This window comes from Ursus maritimus, unplaced genomic scaffold (genome assembly GCF_017311325.1).
Source record: "Ursus maritimus isolate PB19 unplaced genomic scaffold, ASM1731132v1 scaffold_6, whole genome shotgun sequence".
NCBI lineage: Eukaryota > Metazoa > Chordata > Mammalia > Carnivora > Ursidae > Ursus > Ursus maritimus.
The window spans coordinates 58500507-58520210 of NW_024426774.1; the positions used below are offsets into that span (position 1 = coordinate 58500507).

Consider the following 19704-nt stretch of genomic DNA (forward strand, 5'->3'; position numbering starts at 1 on the left):
GAAAGATTAATAAGCCAAAGAATGACTGGGAGCTAAGGAAATCGAAGCTGAAAGCATTTCCTGCGTCCAGATATGAAGGAAAGAGCGTGAAGGTAGTAGGAAAGATTTTTGTTTCCTTTCTTTTAAGGCTAGAGAAGATGTTTACCACAGTTACACAAAGAAAACCACCACTAAATAGTGATGTGAGGATACAGAAACAAGACGGGAGAGACAGCAGGGTCCAGGGTACAAGCAGAAGTGCAGAAAGGCAGAGGGGCACTTTTTTTCTCGGAAACTAAGTGTGAAAACATAAATACATTTAGAGATAGATGAGAAGCAGTTTGCCAAATTCTTTGTATATTATAAAATAAATTCTATGATCAGTAAGTAGCACCTGAAAAATGAAAAAAATCCCTTAGAAATACTCTAAATACCTAAATTCAGCTTACATGGCGGGGAGGAGTGGACAAAACAACAACCCTGCAAGATAAGTCAATTGCTTATTTAATGAACAAAAATCCAGTTAGCTACTCTTAACAGTCTGTGGTTAAGCTGGCCAGTGCTAATAAATACAAAATTATAGGATTCTGTATTTTTTTTAAAAAAGCTCACCACTATCTAGAGATATCCAGGGTTCATTCATACTTAGAAAAGAAATGACGCCTTCCAAGTTTTTCTTTCTCTCTGGTAAGTTCTTCTAAAGTATGTTATATGCTTATGGTTTTTAAAATTATGTAACTAATGTTTCATTTTTAAATCATAATTTCTGAGAAATATTAATGGTACTTTGTGTCTTTAATCTTTTTCTTCTGCTTCCTAGACTATCTTAACCCCAAGTCTTATCTTGATCTCCTTCCCATTTCCCAGTATCATTCAACTCAGAATTTTTATTTACATGACATTCATACATTTCCATTTTGATTGTTCCAGTAAACTTACTGGTTTGGTTGGACACTGTGTAAATGAAATGACACACTGTTTCTAGCTTACAACATGCTCAACATTTATGGTAGGTTCTAGGTGTAAAATAAAGTCTTCAATAAGTCAGTTACTTAGCATCATGACAATTCCATCACAACTAAAATTACTGCCTAAATTATACCATCATTTTGCCTCTGGGATTACTTTGCTTTCAAACAGTTTGGATTACTACCATTATTAATCCTTAACCTGAAGGTGCATGATTCTGACATAAATCCAACGTCACATTAAACAGAATTATAAAAATTATAAACATCTAATAATTAAAGCTGTTCTTTCTTTCAAAAAACTCTATTAGTAGTACTTTAAACATTCAATAAATATTTACTGAGTGCTTAATATGAGGCAGACCCTGTTCTACAAACTGGAGATTCAACAAACAAAACACAAAAATTTTTATCCTTGTGGAGCTTACATTTCAGTATAGGGAAAAAAATTAAAAAAAAAAATGCTTATTAGCAAAGGTCAGATCCTGGTAAGCACTATGGACCAATATAAAGGAGAGGGGACATGGAGCGCTGATGTGTATAGACTCGAGGAAGGCCTTGATCGGTATCAGCTGAATGAATCTGAAGGATGTTAAGAAGTGAGCTATGCATGTATCTGAGAGAACAGTCAAGGCAGAGAGGGCACCAAGTACAAAGAGTTTCTGAGGCACACGTATACTTGGTGTTTTTGAAGAGAGGCTATGAGGGCAGAGTGCCTGGAGCTGAATGAGAAGAAAACAGTAAGACATGAGATAGACGGAGTATAAGCTTGCCACTTTTAAGAACTTTGGTCTTTACTGAGTGGGAATGGGGAGCTACAGGACGGTTTTGAGCAGGTCAATGATACAATTTGACTTGTTTTAAAAATAATCATTCTGGCTACTTTGGGGAGAAGAGACTACAGGGGCACAAGGATGTAAGAGCATCTTTCGAGGCTACAGCTTCAATCTAGGCAAGAGATGATATAACAGTGGCTCAGAAGAGGAAGCTAATAGTAGAGGTCAAAAGAGGTGGTGAGCTTTGGATATATTTTGAAGGCAAGGCCTACCAGATTTGCTGATGGATTGACTTGGGAGAGAAAGAAAAGAATCAAGGATGACTCCATGGTTTTGGACCTGAGCAATAACTGAAGCATAGCACTGCTATTTACTAAGTTGGGGAAGATTGAAGGAGAAGCAAATTGGGAGGGAAGATCAAGAACTCAGTTTTGGATATGTTGAGTCTGAGCTGGATTTTTGTTCGTTAATGAGGTTTCTTAGTAGAGATGTCAAACAAGTAGTTTTACATACACGACTAAGGTCCAAGTATGGAGGTCAGAGGATAGGTCTAAGCTAGGGATAAAATTTACGAAGAGAGGGGCGCCTGGGTGGCACAGCGGTTAAGCGTCTGCCTTCGGCTCAGGGCGTGATCCCGGCGTTCCGGGATCGAGCCCCACATCAGGCTCTTCTGCTATGAGCCTGCTTCTTCCTCTCCCACTCCCCCTGCCTGTGTTCCCTCTCTCACTGGCTGTCTCTCTCTGTCGAATAAATAAATAAAATATCTTTAAAAAAAAAAAAATTTACGAAGAGAGCATGAAATTGGATGAGATCACAGTGACTGAGGAAACACAAGAAAGATAAGAGATCTAAGGAAACTTCTTCACCTTAAAGACATGAGTGTAAACCTAAAATCACAAGCAATTTTAAAGGTAGGGATTTAAATGGTCCAAAATGTAGAGAACTTCCCCTACCTTGAAAGCTCACTTCCACTCTCTTCTGTCCAAGTTAAATTTTTTTTTAAGGACTTTATTTATTTATTTGAGAGAGAGAGAGAGCACTCCTGTACATGAGCGGGGGTGGGGAAGGGAGAGGGAGAGGAGTCTAATGGGGGCTGGATCCTCGGGTCCTTGGGATCATAACCTGAGCCAGAGGCAGACATTTCACCGACTGAGCGACCCAGGCACCCCCTGCCAAGTTAGATTCTTAAAGATTTTAAAGATTTTTGACTTACATATAAATCTAAGAAACTCCAAGCAGCCTCAGAAAACCCCTTAGGGGTCACCTTGGCCTATGGGTCTCAAAAATAATAAGAAATCATTTTTCTAATGACACAGTCATTACAGGTTTTACCTTAAATTTGCTTAAAAGCAAATATCAGTTAATTCATTTAACTAAGAATACATTAATACAATATAAAAGAAGTATAAAAAAGTATATTTGGAAGAATTGGAGCCTTGCTCTCATTTCCTCCTCATTCTTTACTGGGAAAATGGGGTAGGACTCTAAAGACAGAATTCCCACCATACACAGTATCAGGTCACATGTTTCAGAAAGAAGAAACAGTAACATCCTTTTAAATTTCTATTTCAGAATTTTCCTTTTATGATACTTTCCAACTTTGTATTCAATATACCCAAACAAGCATTTAAGTTTTACAAGTTACTCTGAAAAAATTCAAATGCAAATGAGTCGCTTAATTGCTCATTCTGCATAGTGCCAATACTAGAATACTGACTATGAACAAAGCCATGACTGTTTGGATTAGTACCGTTTGATGGTCCTGACTCATTTATCATACTGTTATCTGTACAGTTGAAGTCAGATCTGTCAAATGCCTCTGGCTGGGGAACAAAAGCAGCCGTACTGGAACTGGTGCCTGCTGGCATGCTGGGAGAGGACATCTGATGGAGCTGTCTCAAGTCTCTTGGGTCTAACACTGAATTACAGGAGGGGTTTTCGAGATTCATGCTCACAAGTCTCGGATTATCAGTCTCCCTCATGCTGTCATTACTAGGTGTTATCATATTCATAGGGCAATTCGGCAGCATGTTGCCATCAGAAATACCATATAAATCAGCTGGTGACATGGATGGTGCTTCCATTCTGCCTATGTCATTAGCATTGTTATAAATACAAGCATTAGAGGCATTCAAATCACTCTCAAGAGGCATTTCCAGATATGGCGAGATACCTTGTGGATTAGAGGAAAGTGTCCCTGTTGAAAAACCACTCAGTGGATTTGTACTGACTGCACGCGAGGTGGGGTGGGGCCCTGAAGACCAGCTTGAAGAAGGCTGAGACACCATTGAAGGTATGGGTGAAGTATGATGTGACAGTGCATTTGAGATGGACACAGGCGAGGAATAGTAGGAATCTGCTTGACTTGAAACACCTGAAGTCCTGGGCATTTCTGTCAAAACTGCACCATGAGAAAAGTTTGATTCTGTGGGGAGGAAAATGTACTTTTACAAACCGAAATAAAAGTATAAAAAGCATTATCTCTAAATTAAACTTGCACAAACACACCAATAGAGAAAATTTTCAAGCAAACTGATACAACATTTTAGATAAAAATATAAAACAGCACTAAAATTATTATAAGAGTCCAAAGCTAAATTCTTTAACACTTACTGTTTTACGAATACCTATAAAATAATTTTGGTAAATTATTTTGGCATAGATAGCTTCATTCCAGTTAAATATGAAAATTTAGCTTCTGAGGCCCTATAAAGTGAAAAATAAATCAGAATTTCAGAGAGGCCTGGCTGATTCAGTTGGTAGAGCGTACAAATCTTGATTTCAGTGTCGTGAGTTTGAGCCCCAAGTTGGGCATAGAGATTACTTAAAAAAAATATCAGAATTTCAGTTAGTGGAAATCTAAGTACCCAAATCATTTCATATTCACTACTTTTAGGAGAAAATGGAGGGGTGGAGGAAATGCTCATTAGGGATGACTGAAAAATACACATAACTTGCTAAGATATATTAAGATATAACTCTTGGGGTGCCTGGATGGCTCCAGCTGGTTAAGTGTCTGATTCTTGGTTGCAGTTCAGGTCATGACTTTGGGGTTGTGAGATCAAGCCCCAAGTCGGGTTCCCTGCTGGGCATGGAGCCTGCTTAAAGATTCTCTCTCTCCCTCTGCCCCTCCCCTCTCCCTAGATTTCTCTCCCCACCTCTCGAAAAAAAAAAAGAAAAAAGATATAATTCTAAGGTACTACAGAATTCCCAGTCAGAAAAAAATTAAGGATTCTGTACTTATTTATATAGTATATGACTGCTGTACATACTAAACCAAGAAAAAGCATAGATTTAAAGGCAATAAAGACTTCTGGTTAAATAACCCTGGTTCAATGATTTGAACCAGAGGTTCAAAACTTTTTTTTCTGTAAAGGGCCAAATATTTTACGCTCTGTGGGCCATACAGCCTCTGATGAAACTACACAATTCTGCCACTATAGTGCAAGAAAAGCAGCCATAGACAATATGGAATCAAATGAGCATGGCTGTGTTCCAAGAAAGCTTTATTTTTAAACAGGCGACTGGCCAGATCTAAACCATTTCTTCCATGACACACTGTAATTAAATAAAATCACCACCATATGAACAAATGTAATTTCTCAAACAATAAATCCCAAAAACATAATCATAGTTTCCAACAGGACCTTAAGAAGCAGAGATTAATTCATTTAATATTCAAAGCAAGAAAAAATCTGTGGGAATGGAAAATAGCAAAGAAGCAGTTTTCATTCTTAAGAATGAAATTCCAATATATTGGGCAAAGCACTGGTCTTTTGACCATAAGGAATACTCTATAGGGGATAAAATACCTTTTTTGATGAATCTTCCTTCTCCAGTTGATACTAGGGTACCAGGTCTAGGTCTTTCAGGAAAATTAACTGCTGTGATAAAGTTTTTCCATTATTAAATGCAATTTAAAAAAGAACATCAGTTAAAATTTGAAAAACTGAATACAGCAAAAAAACCAAAATCTATTTAAATACAAATCAATCCAAAATACTCTTACCACAATCTTGCCACAGTTTCTGGAAAAGTAGAGTTGTTTTTTGTTTCTTTGCTTTATTGCCGTAAGTATCTGTTTAAAAAGAAACCAGGAAAGCATGTGAATCATCATAGATTTATGCTGCTTCTCCTTTAACAAATAAATAGGTGTTTTATTCCCATAAGGTGCTTTAAACAAATGTATATAATATGGATTTAGTAAGTGTTGCAGAATGTGTCCCAAGTCAGCAGCAAAGGGTATAATACTCATCTTGTTTTTTTTATAACACCTATAAGTCAACAATGTCAACTAATGCAATAAGGGCAGATAAAGACCAAACCAAAATGGAGACCACTCTGAGTGGCAAGCTTTCCATCTATAAAAAGGGCACAATAAAGACAAAAACAGAACCTCAAATATATAATAAATTTTGATAAACAGTTCAGATACTCCTAAATCATTCTAGATTCCTTTCCAAAGAAAGAGATGCAAAGAGCAGAGAGGTCAATTGATAAAAAAATCAACTGAAAACTTTTAGGAAATAAAATGTAAATTATGAAAACCTAACTGTATCCAAATGTATCTTACAAGGAAATGTTATTAGGAGAACTAACATTAATAAATATATGAAACACAACCACCAAGAAGTCATACCTTTTTCATCTGGCAGATATCTAAAATCCATAGATTCACTAACTTCCTGGTCAGAAGGTCTCCGCAACTGCATTTTTACTGTCACTGGTTCTGTTATCGCTCTGCAATATGGTGGAGTCTTAAAAACAATGGCTACTTGGCGGTGTACATCGGCTTGTGAAAAGATACCTTTTGCTTCCCAATCGTTCAACACAAACCGAACTTCTATGTCATCTAGTGAACACAAAAGGAAAGGAATAGCAATGGAAAACACAATCCATCTATTAATCTAAACTATAGATGGTCCCCAACTGATGATGGTTCAACTTAACAATTTTTTGACTTTATGATGGTGTGAAAGTGATATGCACTCAGTAAAAAATTCAGATTTTGATCTTTTCCCAGCCTAGTGATAGGAAGTATGACACTCCGGAGATGCTGGGCAGTGGCAACAAGCCCCGTCAGCTACATGATCAAGAGGGTAAACAACTGATACACTCACAACTGTTCGGATTTTCACTTTCAGTACAGTTTTCAATAAAGAACATGAGATATTCAATATTTTATTAAATAAATTGTGTTAGATCGTTTTGCCCAACTGCAGGCTAACTTAAGTGTTCCAGGCATGTTTAAGGCATACTAAGCTCAACTATGATGTTTGGTAGGTTAGGTGTATTAACTGCCTTTTCAATTTAAGATTATTTTCAAATTACAGTGCATTTATCATGGTATAACCCCACTGTAAGCCAAGGAAGATCTGTATATTCTAAATTCAATGAAACAAATAAATACCTTTCTGAACTTTATCACACAGTAGAAATATTTCATCGCCGCCTCTGACACTTCCACAGTTCTTGTTTACACGACAAATCCTTAATTCTGCAGTATTAGGAGCACCTAAATATAAAGGATTGTTTTAATGGGTTTCTGCCTCAGTAATATTCCTATTCCTTTTTGATGGTGAGAATTCTAGGAAAACAATTTACAGGACAGATAAAAGCTTTAGTGTATACATAAATTAAGGACACTAAGTACATTAATCATCCACACCGGTCCTTTTCCTTTCTAACTACACTGCCCAACCTGGTTTACAGCCTTGTGACTTCATCTCTCAGCAATAACAGATACTCTAGTTAAATCTCTCTGTTCCTAAATTCTGATTCTTTCAATTCATCCATACACTGTCACCAGATTAATCTCTTAAATCATGACTATGAGCCTACAGCAATGCAATTTCGTGCTTCCTATTATTAGGATTATAATTTTAGTAATTCTCCCTGGCAATTCAAAGTTCTCCATGATGAAGATACTCTGATCCACCTTTATAGGCCTATGTCCTATATGTCCTAAGCTTCTATATGCAAAACAGGCAGTCATATACCATGAATGGATGCATATATTAGAGCAAATACACACACGTGCAAGCAAAAACTTCAAGGGCAATTCATAATCTTTTAAAGCTACAAATATCCATATCCTTTGATCTAGCATTTGCCAACATATCTACTTCGGTAAAATTATGTTAAAAACACATTTGCACAAAATACACACATATAGGAAATTTACTGAAGTACAAATTGTTAGAGAAAAAAATCGAGAGGGAAACAAACCAAATGTCTTGTAATAGGGTAATGATTTAATAAAATTGTGATATAGCCATATAAGGAAATATGCAGCTACTGAAGAGAGAATAAGATACCGGAAAGGGAAAAAGGCTTAAGATATATTGCTAAGAGAAAAAAAAATTTTTTTTAATGATCTGTGATGACTTTTTTGTAAGTTGCCAAAGTATATTGTATGAATGATAGTGATGATGTGTTTTTATGTATGAAGAAACTGGTGAAATATGTACCTGGGGATAGTGATTATCTTTGGAGGAGGAGATCAGAGAAAATTATTGTTCTTGTTATTTCAGTAATGCTTGTTTTTCTTATAATGAACATACTCTCTCTAACTACCAAAACACTTTAAAAAATTAAACTAAAAAAACCCACAAGCTAATGCTACAAATATAAGAAAATAAAGTACTTACGGTTGTCATAAATTGGGTTAGAGACAACAGGAGGTAGAGCCGTTGTCAAATTACCATGTTCATCAGGGAGGAAAACTTGAAAGCATAATCTCACCACATTGAGGTCGCAATCTTCAATATCAAGCAGTTGCTGTTCAGGGACTAAATAGTACATTTTTTTTTTTAAGAATGTAAAATAGTCACATAGAACTAAAATCCTGCTAGGTCCTCCTCCCTGCCCGACATATCCAATAACCCTAAGTAGAACCAGTCTATGCTAACAAAATAGAATAGTATACAATCTCAAAAATGCCTTTTACCATTATCATATGTAGTCACTAACAGTATTCGTGAAGTTATGTGCGTGGTTAGGAAGTAACTATCCTAAATCATCCGAAATTTAGAGCAGAACCCCAAATTGATATTAATAACCAACCAAATTTTTACAAAAATGGTTGCAGGTTATACAAAACAGAGAAGAGGGAAAATATAAATCTGTATAAGAGAGAATATAGATCTGTATAAGAATTACTATCATCCCTATTTTATAGATGAGGAACGAATTTTAAAGAGATGAAATTACTTCTCCAAAGTTCCACAGATAGGAAGTGGCAGAGAAGGAGTTCATACTAAGAAGTCATTGAATCCTGAACCTATGTTCTTGAAAACTGAAGTCTATGAGAAAATTTTACATATGTTTTGCATAAAAGTGACATACACAGAAATACCTATTAAAATTCAGAACAATATCTTAGGGATTAAATACCAAGAAGACAATAGATGATATAAGGTAGCTAGCTAGTTTCCATAAAAAGTTTTATGTGCAAATTAGGTTTGCTTTAAAAGACAAAAAAATACTATAGCAGGAAAAATTTGCAGTTCTGAAAAAATGTAAAAACCTTTATGACAGAATATAATGTAATGACAGTTTTTAAATTAATACCTGAAAAGAAATCAGGTTCCAAAAGAAAATATTAACTGCCTTTTCAAATAATATAAGCTGTAGGAATAAATCATAACATGGTCATATTTTTTTAAAAGCACAATTACGTGAAAATTTTTATTTTTCAGAAAGTATTAAAATTTGAAATACTAAATTTGAAAGTTAAAACTCAAATTCTTAAGTCTTACAGGCGTAACTAATAAAATGACAATACATTTTGATTTTGACTTTTTATTTAAACTATGCTCACAGTCTCAGTAGCTATCACAACATTTAAAATATTCCCGTTAGGGGCGTCTGGGTGGTTCAGTTGGTTAAGCATCTGCCTTCAGCTCAGGTCAGATCCTGGAGTCCTGGGATCTGGTCCCACATTGGGCTCCCTGCTCGGCGGGGAGCCTGCTTCTCCCTCTACCTGCCACTCCCCCTGTTTGTGCTCTCTTTCTCTCTCTCTCTGTCAAATAAGTAAATAAAATCTTCAACAACAACAAAAAAATATTCCCATTAGTATTCTTAAGCCAAGCATTTGAAGGCGTCTACAAGAACTTATCTGTACAACTAGAAGGTCAAAATATACACTTGTGATGCGAGTGTTCATATCATAACATAATATGACATAACAGGTGTGGCTGAAAGGGGCTTATTACAAATAACAGAAGACACTCCTTTCAATTTTTTTGCTGTTATCACTTAGCAAGGGTTTTAGGAGCTCTTTGCCAGGAATGGGGGTGAAGACCAAATATATATTTATTATAAATCACAATATCACAAAAGCCCAGAGAGGTTAAGTTCGGCATAAGAGGCCTCTTTTTTTCCAGATAGAGCCTGCCCATTTTCTAAGAGGTGGCTAAGAAAATGAGAAGTTGAGATAAATTCTCAATAGCCTATAGAGGAAACATAAAGGAGTTCAGGTTCTACCAAGGATGGAAGACCTGATAAATGCCAAATACTCTGGTTGGGGCCCTGAAGGAGCTATACCTTAGGATTTAAGAATGAATTGGAAAGACAGCAGATCTCACAGAGATAAAGTCTGGCTTCAAACAATCTAAATCATTTGCTGATTTGAGGTTGGTACTGACTAGCCACCAATACAAGAAAATCTCCTGAAGACAGATAACAATATCCTAGGCCTAAAATCTTTATAATTTTGCATAAACAATGACTGGTATTCTATTTTAAATAACTGGGCAAATGAGACAAAATAGAGGGGTTTTTTGTTTGTTTGTTTGTTTGTTTGTTTTTTTAAGAAAAGAAAAACAACAGTCTATAGAAAGAGACCAGGGATGCCTGGGTAGATCAGTTGTTAAGTGACTGACTCTTGATTTCAGGTCAGGTCATGATCTCAGGGTTGTGAGACTGAGCCTCGCATCATGCTCTGGTACTGGGCATGAAGCCTGCTTAAGATTCTCTCTCTTCCTCTCCTTTTGCCCACCCCCGAAAAAAGAAAAAGACCACAAAGGATTCAAATAATGAAGTCTGCAGACACTTGACTTACAATATATATTCAAGCAGTTAAAAGACAATATTGAGTTTAGTAGAGAACTTGAAACTATTAGGAAAGGAACCAAACAAATTCTGCAACTGAAAAATACAATAAACTGAAATTAAGAATATCATCAAATTTAGCAACTGTTTTTATAAAACTTTATTTTGTATCTTGTCTATCTATATGCCAAGGACTAAAATCTGTTTACCAATATTTTCTACCAAGAGTCTCTGAAATGTTGATTTACATTTAAATCTTTATTTCATTTTCAGCTGATTTTTGTATATAACAAGAGGTAGAAAAATCCAACTTAAGTCTTGTATTTTCTTAAGTGTCTTTCTGGGCTCACAATTATACTTCACTGGCCAATCTGTCTATTGTTACTCCAATACGACAGCCTTAATTAATACTTCTTCATAATAAACCCTAATATCTGATAAAGTTAGTTTCTCAGCTGTTTCTTTTCTATAAAGTATGCTCCTTCTCCTGTTCAGAATAATTTTATCATATTTAATGAAAAATCTCAAGAGTTTGGACTTGCACTGAGTCTGTATATCAATTTGGGGAAAAATGCCATCTTTATATTACTGATATTAGTGAACATGACATGTATCTCCTTCACTTTAGGTGTTCTCTATCATCTCATAATGAAATTTTATAATTTTCCCTAAAGAAATCTTGATCACCATTTCTTAGATTTGTCGCCCTGTACTTTATATTTTCTGGCAATATTTTCTTTGATTATTTGTTGCTGATATATAGAAATGCAACTGACGTTTGCCTATTAATTTTACATCCATTCACCCTTTTAAAGTTATTATTTTAATTATCTATTTGTATGTCCTTTTGACTTTTCACCATAAATAATAGCTTCCAATAATTACAGTTTTATTTCTGCATTTTCAATTAGGTCTCACTGCACTGGCTACAATCTCCACGACAACGATGAAGAGAAGTAGAAAGAGTACACATCCTTTCCTCATTCCTATTTCAAAGTGAATGCTTCTGATGTTTCCTTCATTTAGGATAATGCTTGCTGTAGGCTTTTTAATATATACATATCATTCTATAACACAAAATGCAGTATTTTATTCTGCAATGTGACAAATTCTACTCAGTTTTAAAAATCTGCAAAATCTGAAGTATGCGAACAATCAACTTCTCTTAAATTCCTCTTAAATTAGTTTAAAATTTCCCTTTATATTTGATCAAATGTAAACAAGGTAACAATTGTTAATCTATCTTTAGAAATAAATATTACTCCTTAGTCCTATGAGCAGTATGTACGAAAATTTCATTTTTATCAAAAATATATCACCATGATCTGTTTCTCTTGCAAGTAGGAATTCAAATTTTTAAAGTCAATTACAACATCTATTAGGTCTAGAGATGTGACATTTCCAAAATTTTAATACAGTTAAATATTACTGAAACACAAGTAAACAACAGGATAAAAATACATTTTATATAGACTAATAATTTTATTTTTTAAAGATTTTATTTATTTGACAGAGCAAGAAAGAGAGAAAGAGAGAGTGCACGCGTGCATGAGGAGTGGGGAGGGGCAAAGGGAGAGGGAGAAGCAGGCTCCCCGTTGAGCAGAGAGCTGGATGGATGCAGGGCTCCATCCCGGGACCCTGGGATCATGACCTGAGCTGAAGGCAGACACTTAACCGACTCAGCCACCCAGGCACCCTGATCACTTGTCTTTTTAATCTGTGTTCTTAAAAAACTTAAAAAAAAAAACAAAATAAAATCAACTGTGTTCTTTTTCAGGCTACCAATATAAAATAATTCCCCCAAACTCAACTGTAAAACAGTTTTTGTAACAACTCAATGTCCTTGTATATGGAAAAATAGTAAAATACCTAATAAAACTGAATTGCAAATTCTTTATTGTCAAAACTATATAGATTTTAATTACTGAATATTAGAATTCCTTTTATGTCATTAAATACGTAGATAGAAAATGATAAATGAAATTTTTTTCAGCTTTTGTGGTATGAGTCCTCTACGAAGTCTAACTGCTATTCTTTAATTGCAGCTAAGTGGACACTATTAAAACTTGATATTGAAGCCCTTCATTAAATTCCTCGCCCAATTTAGATTTTAGCACATCTTAAACAATTTGAACAATATTTTTGCATGAAGCCTCAAATTTAAAACTACTTGATTGCTATCTATCCCTATTTGCAAGAGATAGTTCCTGTTTTAAAGAACTAATAGCAAGAAAGATAAGGAATGGCCTGACAACATACTAGTTGATGGAGTATACAAACTAATTCTACGCAAAGTAAGAATAGTTTTTAATCGTTTTTGTATTTTCACATGATATTTGATCTCTAGCACCAGTCTATGGACCAGAATTTGTAGATCCTATTCTGCTATACATTTCCAATTCCATTGTTTGTTTTGTTTTTTTTAGACCCAGGAGAACTGAGAAGCTCCTTTGTTTCTATACATCATGAATATGTTTCACAAAAACAAAGTCAGCCGGTCTCTGGCAGTACAGCAGAATTTTCCCATGTGAAGTGATGCAACTATGAGAAAGGATCACTTCAGCTCTGACAAATTTCTAGGTAAGTGGTAGAATTTGAACTTCCGATCCCAAAAATAAAATAAACAACTAAAGAAAGGCTAATTCTACCTCTGAGTTCAGGTTGCTTAAATTAGTTTTTAGTGTTTTGTGTTTTTTTCAGAGGGATTAGATTTTGTTTTACTTAGTATTAGAAATGTACATTTTAGGTTTTGTTTCAATATTCTAGGAAAACAGTAACATATAATAATCATTATTTCTATTATGAAAACTACATCAGAATAGAGAATGAGGTCTACTCTAACCATTTATTTATATTTATAACCTGTTCTCCCTAACTTTTCATTGTCTAATAAATTACATAATACACTTATCTAGTAAATTTGTTAATTTCTGAGGTCTTTCTCTACAGAAACATAAGCTCCTTGAAGGCAGGAATTTCCGTCTGTTTTATTCACTACCTTATCTGAAGCACCTAGAACAAGCTAGAACTATAAAGACTGAATGAGGTAAAAAAGTGATGAAGGAATGAATGCACGTAAGTAGTTAAGATGTGTAACCTACTGCATAGAAGTAGGAGACTTTTACCTCAAGGGACTTAGTCATGAAGATATTTAATATAAATATACTGTTTAGGCATGGAAGTGAAATATAACCCATTCCATCATAGATCCAGTCCACGACGAGCATGAAATTCATCTCAGAAGACAACTACTGAAGCATTAAATGATGCAACAGATGCCACAAAGCTTTTCATGACCAATTGTTGAGTGAATGGTATATATTAGGAAGATATCACCTTGGGCTCGAGAGCTGAAAAGGCTTTCAGGGCATTTCAGGTAAGGAAAACAACTTGAATATTTTTGGTAGACAAGTACAAACAAGACATGTTCACTCATTCATTTGTTCATTTACCCTTTCAACAAATTTTAATTAAGCCTCTACCATGTAGCAGATACTAGGCTATGTGTTAGAGATACATAGAAGACAGTCCTTCAGAGCCTCAGGACTCAGTGAAGGAGAAACATGCAAACAAAATTACAGCAAATCATATTAGAAATATGTACAATATTTTGGGAAAACAGGATACTTCTGTCTGGAAAGGTCACAGAAAGCTTCAAAGAGGTGACCTTAAACTTGAAGGCTTCATCAGGTAGATCAGAATATTTCATGTAAGAGAGTTGTAAATATAAAGACTGAGTAGTAAGAAAGAATGTGGCTCTTCTAACATGGCAAAATGGTTCAGATTGCAAAAACAAAGCACATATAGTGTACACTCAGTATTAGGGGAAGGAGGGACGGGAAGTCAAGGCAGAGGATGCAAGCTAGAGGTGAAGATGGAATGGAAAGCAAAGATTGGATTATGAAGGGCTTTGAGTGCCACGACTGAGAAGTTGAATCTAGCAAGTAGATCAGAGTTGCTCGAAGTGTGGCCCATGGATCACTTGCATCAGAATCATCTAGGGCAGAGATTTTCAAATTGTAGTTTGGGACCCACACTGGTCATAAAATTAATTTGGTGGATGGATAAGCATTTTCTTTTCTTTTCTTTTTAAATTTTAATTCCAGTCAGTGAACATACAGTGCTATTATTAGTTTCAAGTGTACCATATAGTGATTCAACAATTCCATACATCACCCAGTGCTCATCACAAGTGCACTCCTTAATCCCCATCACCTATTTCACCCTCCTCCACCCACCTCCCCTCTGGTCACCAACAGTTTGTTCTCTAGAGTTAAGAATTTGTTTCTTAGTTTGTCTCTCTCCTTTTTTCCCCTATGCTCATTTGTTTTGTTTCCTAAATTCCACATTTGAGTAAAATCATATGGTATTATTGGTCTTTCTCTGACTTATTTCACTTAATAATACTCTCTAGCTCTATCCATGTCATTGCAAATGGCAAGATTTCATTCTTTTTTATGGCTGAGTAATATTTCATTGAATATACATACATCTTCCTTATCCATTCATCAGTTGATGGACACTTGGGCTTCCTCCATATCTTGGCTATTACAAATAATGCTGCTATAAACATAGAGGTGCATGTGGATAAGCATTTTCTTAAAAAAAAAGAGAGAGAGAGAGAAAGATATGGAATGGAAAGGAATGGAAGAATGGAATAGCATAGAGGACATATTCCATGTAGTAAGAATCTGGGATCCACTGGGCAGTCATAAAACTAATTTGGTGGGCTGGATAAGCATTTTCTTAAAAAAAAAAAAAAAAGGAAAAGAAATGGAATGCAAAGGGATGGAATAGAGAATACTGCATGTAGTAAGAATACTGTTTTTATCTATGTATGTATGTATGCCTATATATGTATTGCGTGGAGAAATAAGATCGGTTTCTTCTGTGAGTCACATTCAAATAAGAAACATGGAGTTACAGGTTTCTTAAAACACAGTCCCAGGGGTGCCTGGGTGACTCAGTCAGTTAAGCATTTGCCTTTGGCTCAGGTCATGGTCTGGGGATCGAGTCCAGAGTTGGGTTCCCTGCTCAGCGGGGAGTCTGCTTCTCCCTCTCCCTCTGCCCCCCTCACCCCTGCTTGTGTGTGTACTCTTTCTCTCTCTCTCTCAAATAAATAAATCTTAAAACAAAACAAAACAAAAAAACAAAAAACCAACACAGTCCCAGATCCCTTGCCAAACCTAATGAATTAGTCAGAATGTGACCTGGAACCTTTTTAGCAAGTAAGAAGGGATTCTTAATGCACATTCAAATTGAGAACCACTGCTGAAAAGTATTCAGAGCCACTGAAGGATAAGCAGAGTTCTGAAGTGATTCCTACTGGTTTTAGAATGATATTTTGTATGCAGTGTATGAAGTGCTCAGAAGATGATGAAGAACAGAGGCAGGACCACAAGTTTAGGGGCTAACAACAACGGTCCTGCTACAGGCTATAAATGATGTAAGCTTACATTCCGACGGGAAATGGAGAAGATGGACTGAGACAGGGTCAGGGTAGGGTGAACAAGAGAGTTTTGCTGGAATAGTGAGGGGTTATGAAGAGGACCAGTGGAAGAGAAGGCAGGAAAGATATGCTGGAGTTATATGTGGAAGACTTTCAATTTAGGGCCATTTAGTTTTTAAACTTTCAAAGGAGCCATTCCAATTTCTTAAACAGAATAATATGCTAAAAGCACTGTTCTAAGAAGATTACTCTAACAGGGTGGGGGTGGGGTGGATTCCACAACTTGTATTGTGAGATAGAGCCTTCAGCTAGAGAGAGCAAAAGGGCTACGGGGAAGAAATGGATATTACAAAAAACTAAACAACAACCAAAAAACAAATACTGTGAAGGCTCAACTGACAGGATTGCTCCCTTCCCCAAATCTAAATCCACCTAGGCAGCTGAGTAGACAGAAGATCATGAGCCTGGTAGCTAGGCTACCTGTGTTCAAATCCCAGCACCACCACTTACCAGTTCTATGACCTTGAGAAAATTACTTAACTTTTCTACGCCTTCATTTCCTTATTTTCAAAATGGAGATAACAATAGTCCCTAACTCATAGGTTGCTATAAGAATTAAATGAAGTTTAAGAGGCACCTGGCTGGCTCAGTCGGAAGAGCATGCAACTCTTGATCTCGGGATTGTGAGTCTGAGCCCCATATATTGGGAGTAGAGATTAAATTAATAAACTTAAAAAAATTTTAAAAAGATTAAATAAAATAAAATATGTACAGCACTTATTTTTTACTAAGAACTATTCAAAGTGCTATATGAATATTATTAACATCATGCCTGGTTCTGGATTGGTAAAAAACCAAAAACCTAAAACACTTCTAGAGGGCCCATCTGCCTCTTGACTCCTGCATCTTCCTTTCTTAATGCCTTTTCCACTGGAATCAGGAGACCTACACCTGAACTCTTGTTCTGCCACTTGTACTTGCTACAAAACTTGGGAAAATTATACAACCAAACTTTGCGATTCTCTTCTATAAAGCAGTGTTGTTGTAATGACTAAATACATAGCATACATAAAGCACTTAACATTTGCTCCTTGACATATGAAAAATACTTAATAAATGGTAGCTGTTATTTATGATCTTCTTGTTTTATACTACATGATCCCTGTTTATACTGCATCTAGACCTCGACAGACTCTTAGTAAGTTTGGGCTTTCACTTTAGCATTGAAAATGAGCAGACTCTTGACCCAGAAATTTTCCACTTTTGAAAATTTATCCTAGGGGTGCCTGGCTGGCTCAGTCAGAAGAGCAAGTAACTCCTGATCTCGGGGTCATGAGTTCAAGCCCCATGTTGGGCGTAGAGAGGACGTAAATTAAAAACAAAACAAAACTTAAAAAAAGAAAAAGAGAAAATTTATCCTAAGGAAATAATCACACAAGAACTCCATGTATATGTGTTCAATGGAGTGTTTTAAATAAAACTGAAAATAACCTAAGTGTTCACTAACAGATGCCTAGGTAAATAAATTGTGGTCTATCCAAACAATAGAGTACTCTGTTAAAAGTAAAATAGAATTGTAAGTACTAACATGGCAAGATTTAAGATCTATTCCTAAGTGAAAAAAAAAAAAAGCAGTAGCAGTATGGCATGGTTCTATTTATATAAAAATACATGCACACAGTTGTGTATACAGCTGGATATTTACTGTTTAGTGGATTTTGCGGGGGATGGCAACTGTAAGCACTCTGTACTGTTTGAACAGATGAATGACTACACCAGGCTAAATGCTGGCATCCCGCACTACAGCAGTCTCCACTGTAGAAGCTATGAGAGGATAAGTTCCTCAACTAGGGAGCTGTGTATGTATAAAAGAAGTTCTAGAAAAATACACACCAAACTTAACAGTCATCTGCTCTGATGGGGAAGACTGAATGGGAAGAAGGGGACTTTTGTTTAGAGCATTATACTAAATAGTATGAAAAACAAAACCCTAGGGAGAAGAGATGCAGACCTTACGGTTCATAAAAACACAGCACTTGGTTATGAACATATTCCTTAAATTATCTTCATATCCCTTAAATTATCTTTATACACCCAGGAAAAACACAAACCAACGGTATGAGGGTGTCTTAAATACGATGGAGAAATCTGCTCTTGGAGAATATTTAGAGTCATTCAGTTCCTGAATTATGCCTATTGAAGGAGCTGCAGAAGACTTTACAGTGGAGACTACCCTAGCACGCGACACCAGCACTTAGCTTGGCGTAGCCACTCATCTACTGGAACAACACAGAGTGCTTACAACTGCCAGGCGCGACACCTGATCACACTATCCCCGACAAAACCCGCTAACCAGTAAACACCTAGCCTCATACACAAACACACTATGAAAATATTTTGTATAGCTTCTACTATTTCTATACGTCTTCTTCCACACTGGGATTAATCTAAATTCCACTGCTGAGTATGCCCTTGATTTAAATAACCACAGTGCCAGTTCAACATTCAGAAAAGGTAATGTATACTGTCTGCTGGAGTGGCAATTGGAAGGCCACATTCAAAAAGAAATCAGAACATTTGTGAGAAGGTTTTCTTATAGAAAACAATGGCACTCTCCTTGGATACCAGGAAGCCTTGTCTGTCAGAGAATTTTTTCCCCAACGCTATGAAAGATTTTAAATCTTCTTCATTCCTCAGATACAGGTATCCGTCAGCAAGCAGGAAAGTGAACACAAAACTTAAGACAGCTTTTAAAGCACAGGTTCAAGATAGAAGCAGAATTCACTTGCACAAATAGGGCAATATCCAAATAATAGAAATAATTCTATCAAACATACTTACCATTGAAAGGGTTGATTCCTGCCCTTATTCTTGAAATAATAGCTTCTTTTACTTCTTTTTTCTTTACACAACGAATGCCCAAATTTTGAAAGCTAGAAGGAAAACAGAACTTTCAAACTGTATTACAGTTAAACACAAGGACATGTAAATGAGGTTTTACCAAAAAATACTGCAAAAATCAAGGGTACATCCTGTGCCTATGTCAAATACACCAAAACAGATGAAGATTAACAGGAAAGTAATATGAAAAAGCTAAAACTGACCTCCCAAACAAAAAAGTTGTAAAAGGATGCCCACAGGTATTTTTTGCTGAGCCCATAAAATTGTCGCCTGTATTTAAAAAAAAAAATGTGCACACACTACTAACGTTTAACAATCCAGTAATTGCATATAAACATCTGGATTTCTCTCCTCTTGAACATTCTAAAGGTCTGGCCACAGTAGCCTAGCACAGGAATACCTTGTTGGAGTGGAACACCTGCAGCCCCATTTACGCAAGGCTCTCCAATTTACTACAGTGCCTGCTAGTCCTCTTATACCTGATCCATTCCACTGACATTTGATTTTTGAGACCTGATTCACTACTAGTAGCAAAGAATATGTTTTATGCATATTACATGAAGTATAATAATCATTC

General features: G+C 35.9%; 1 protein-coding gene across 2 annotated transcripts in view; it reads right to left on the reverse strand.

Annotated features, from left to right (window-relative positions):
- Window positions 1-789: 789 nt before the first annotated feature.
- REL (REL proto-oncogene, NF-kB subunit) overlaps window positions 790-19704 on the reverse strand; it is a 33366-nt gene continuing 14451 nt past the window's right edge. Inside the window, exons 4-10 of one of the 2 annotated variants that reach the window (XM_040623445.1) lie at window positions 19068-19159; window positions 8374-8514; window positions 7134-7238; window positions 6363-6575; window positions 5733-5801; window positions 5536-5604; window positions 790-4148 (exon numbers count right to left, since the gene is read on the reverse strand). In XM_040623445.1, coding sequence (XP_040479379.1) covers window positions 3358-4148; window positions 5536-5604; window positions 5733-5801; window positions 6363-6575; window positions 7134-7238; window positions 8374-8514; window positions 19068-19159 — 1480 coding nt within the window. In that variant the 3' untranslated portion in view covers window positions 790-3357. Of the gene's footprint in view, window positions 4149-5535; window positions 5608-5732; window positions 5802-6362; window positions 6576-7133; window positions 7239-8373; window positions 8515-19067; window positions 19160-19704 lie in introns of both variants that reach the window. The other variant, XM_008699902.2, reaches the window with a different exon arrangement.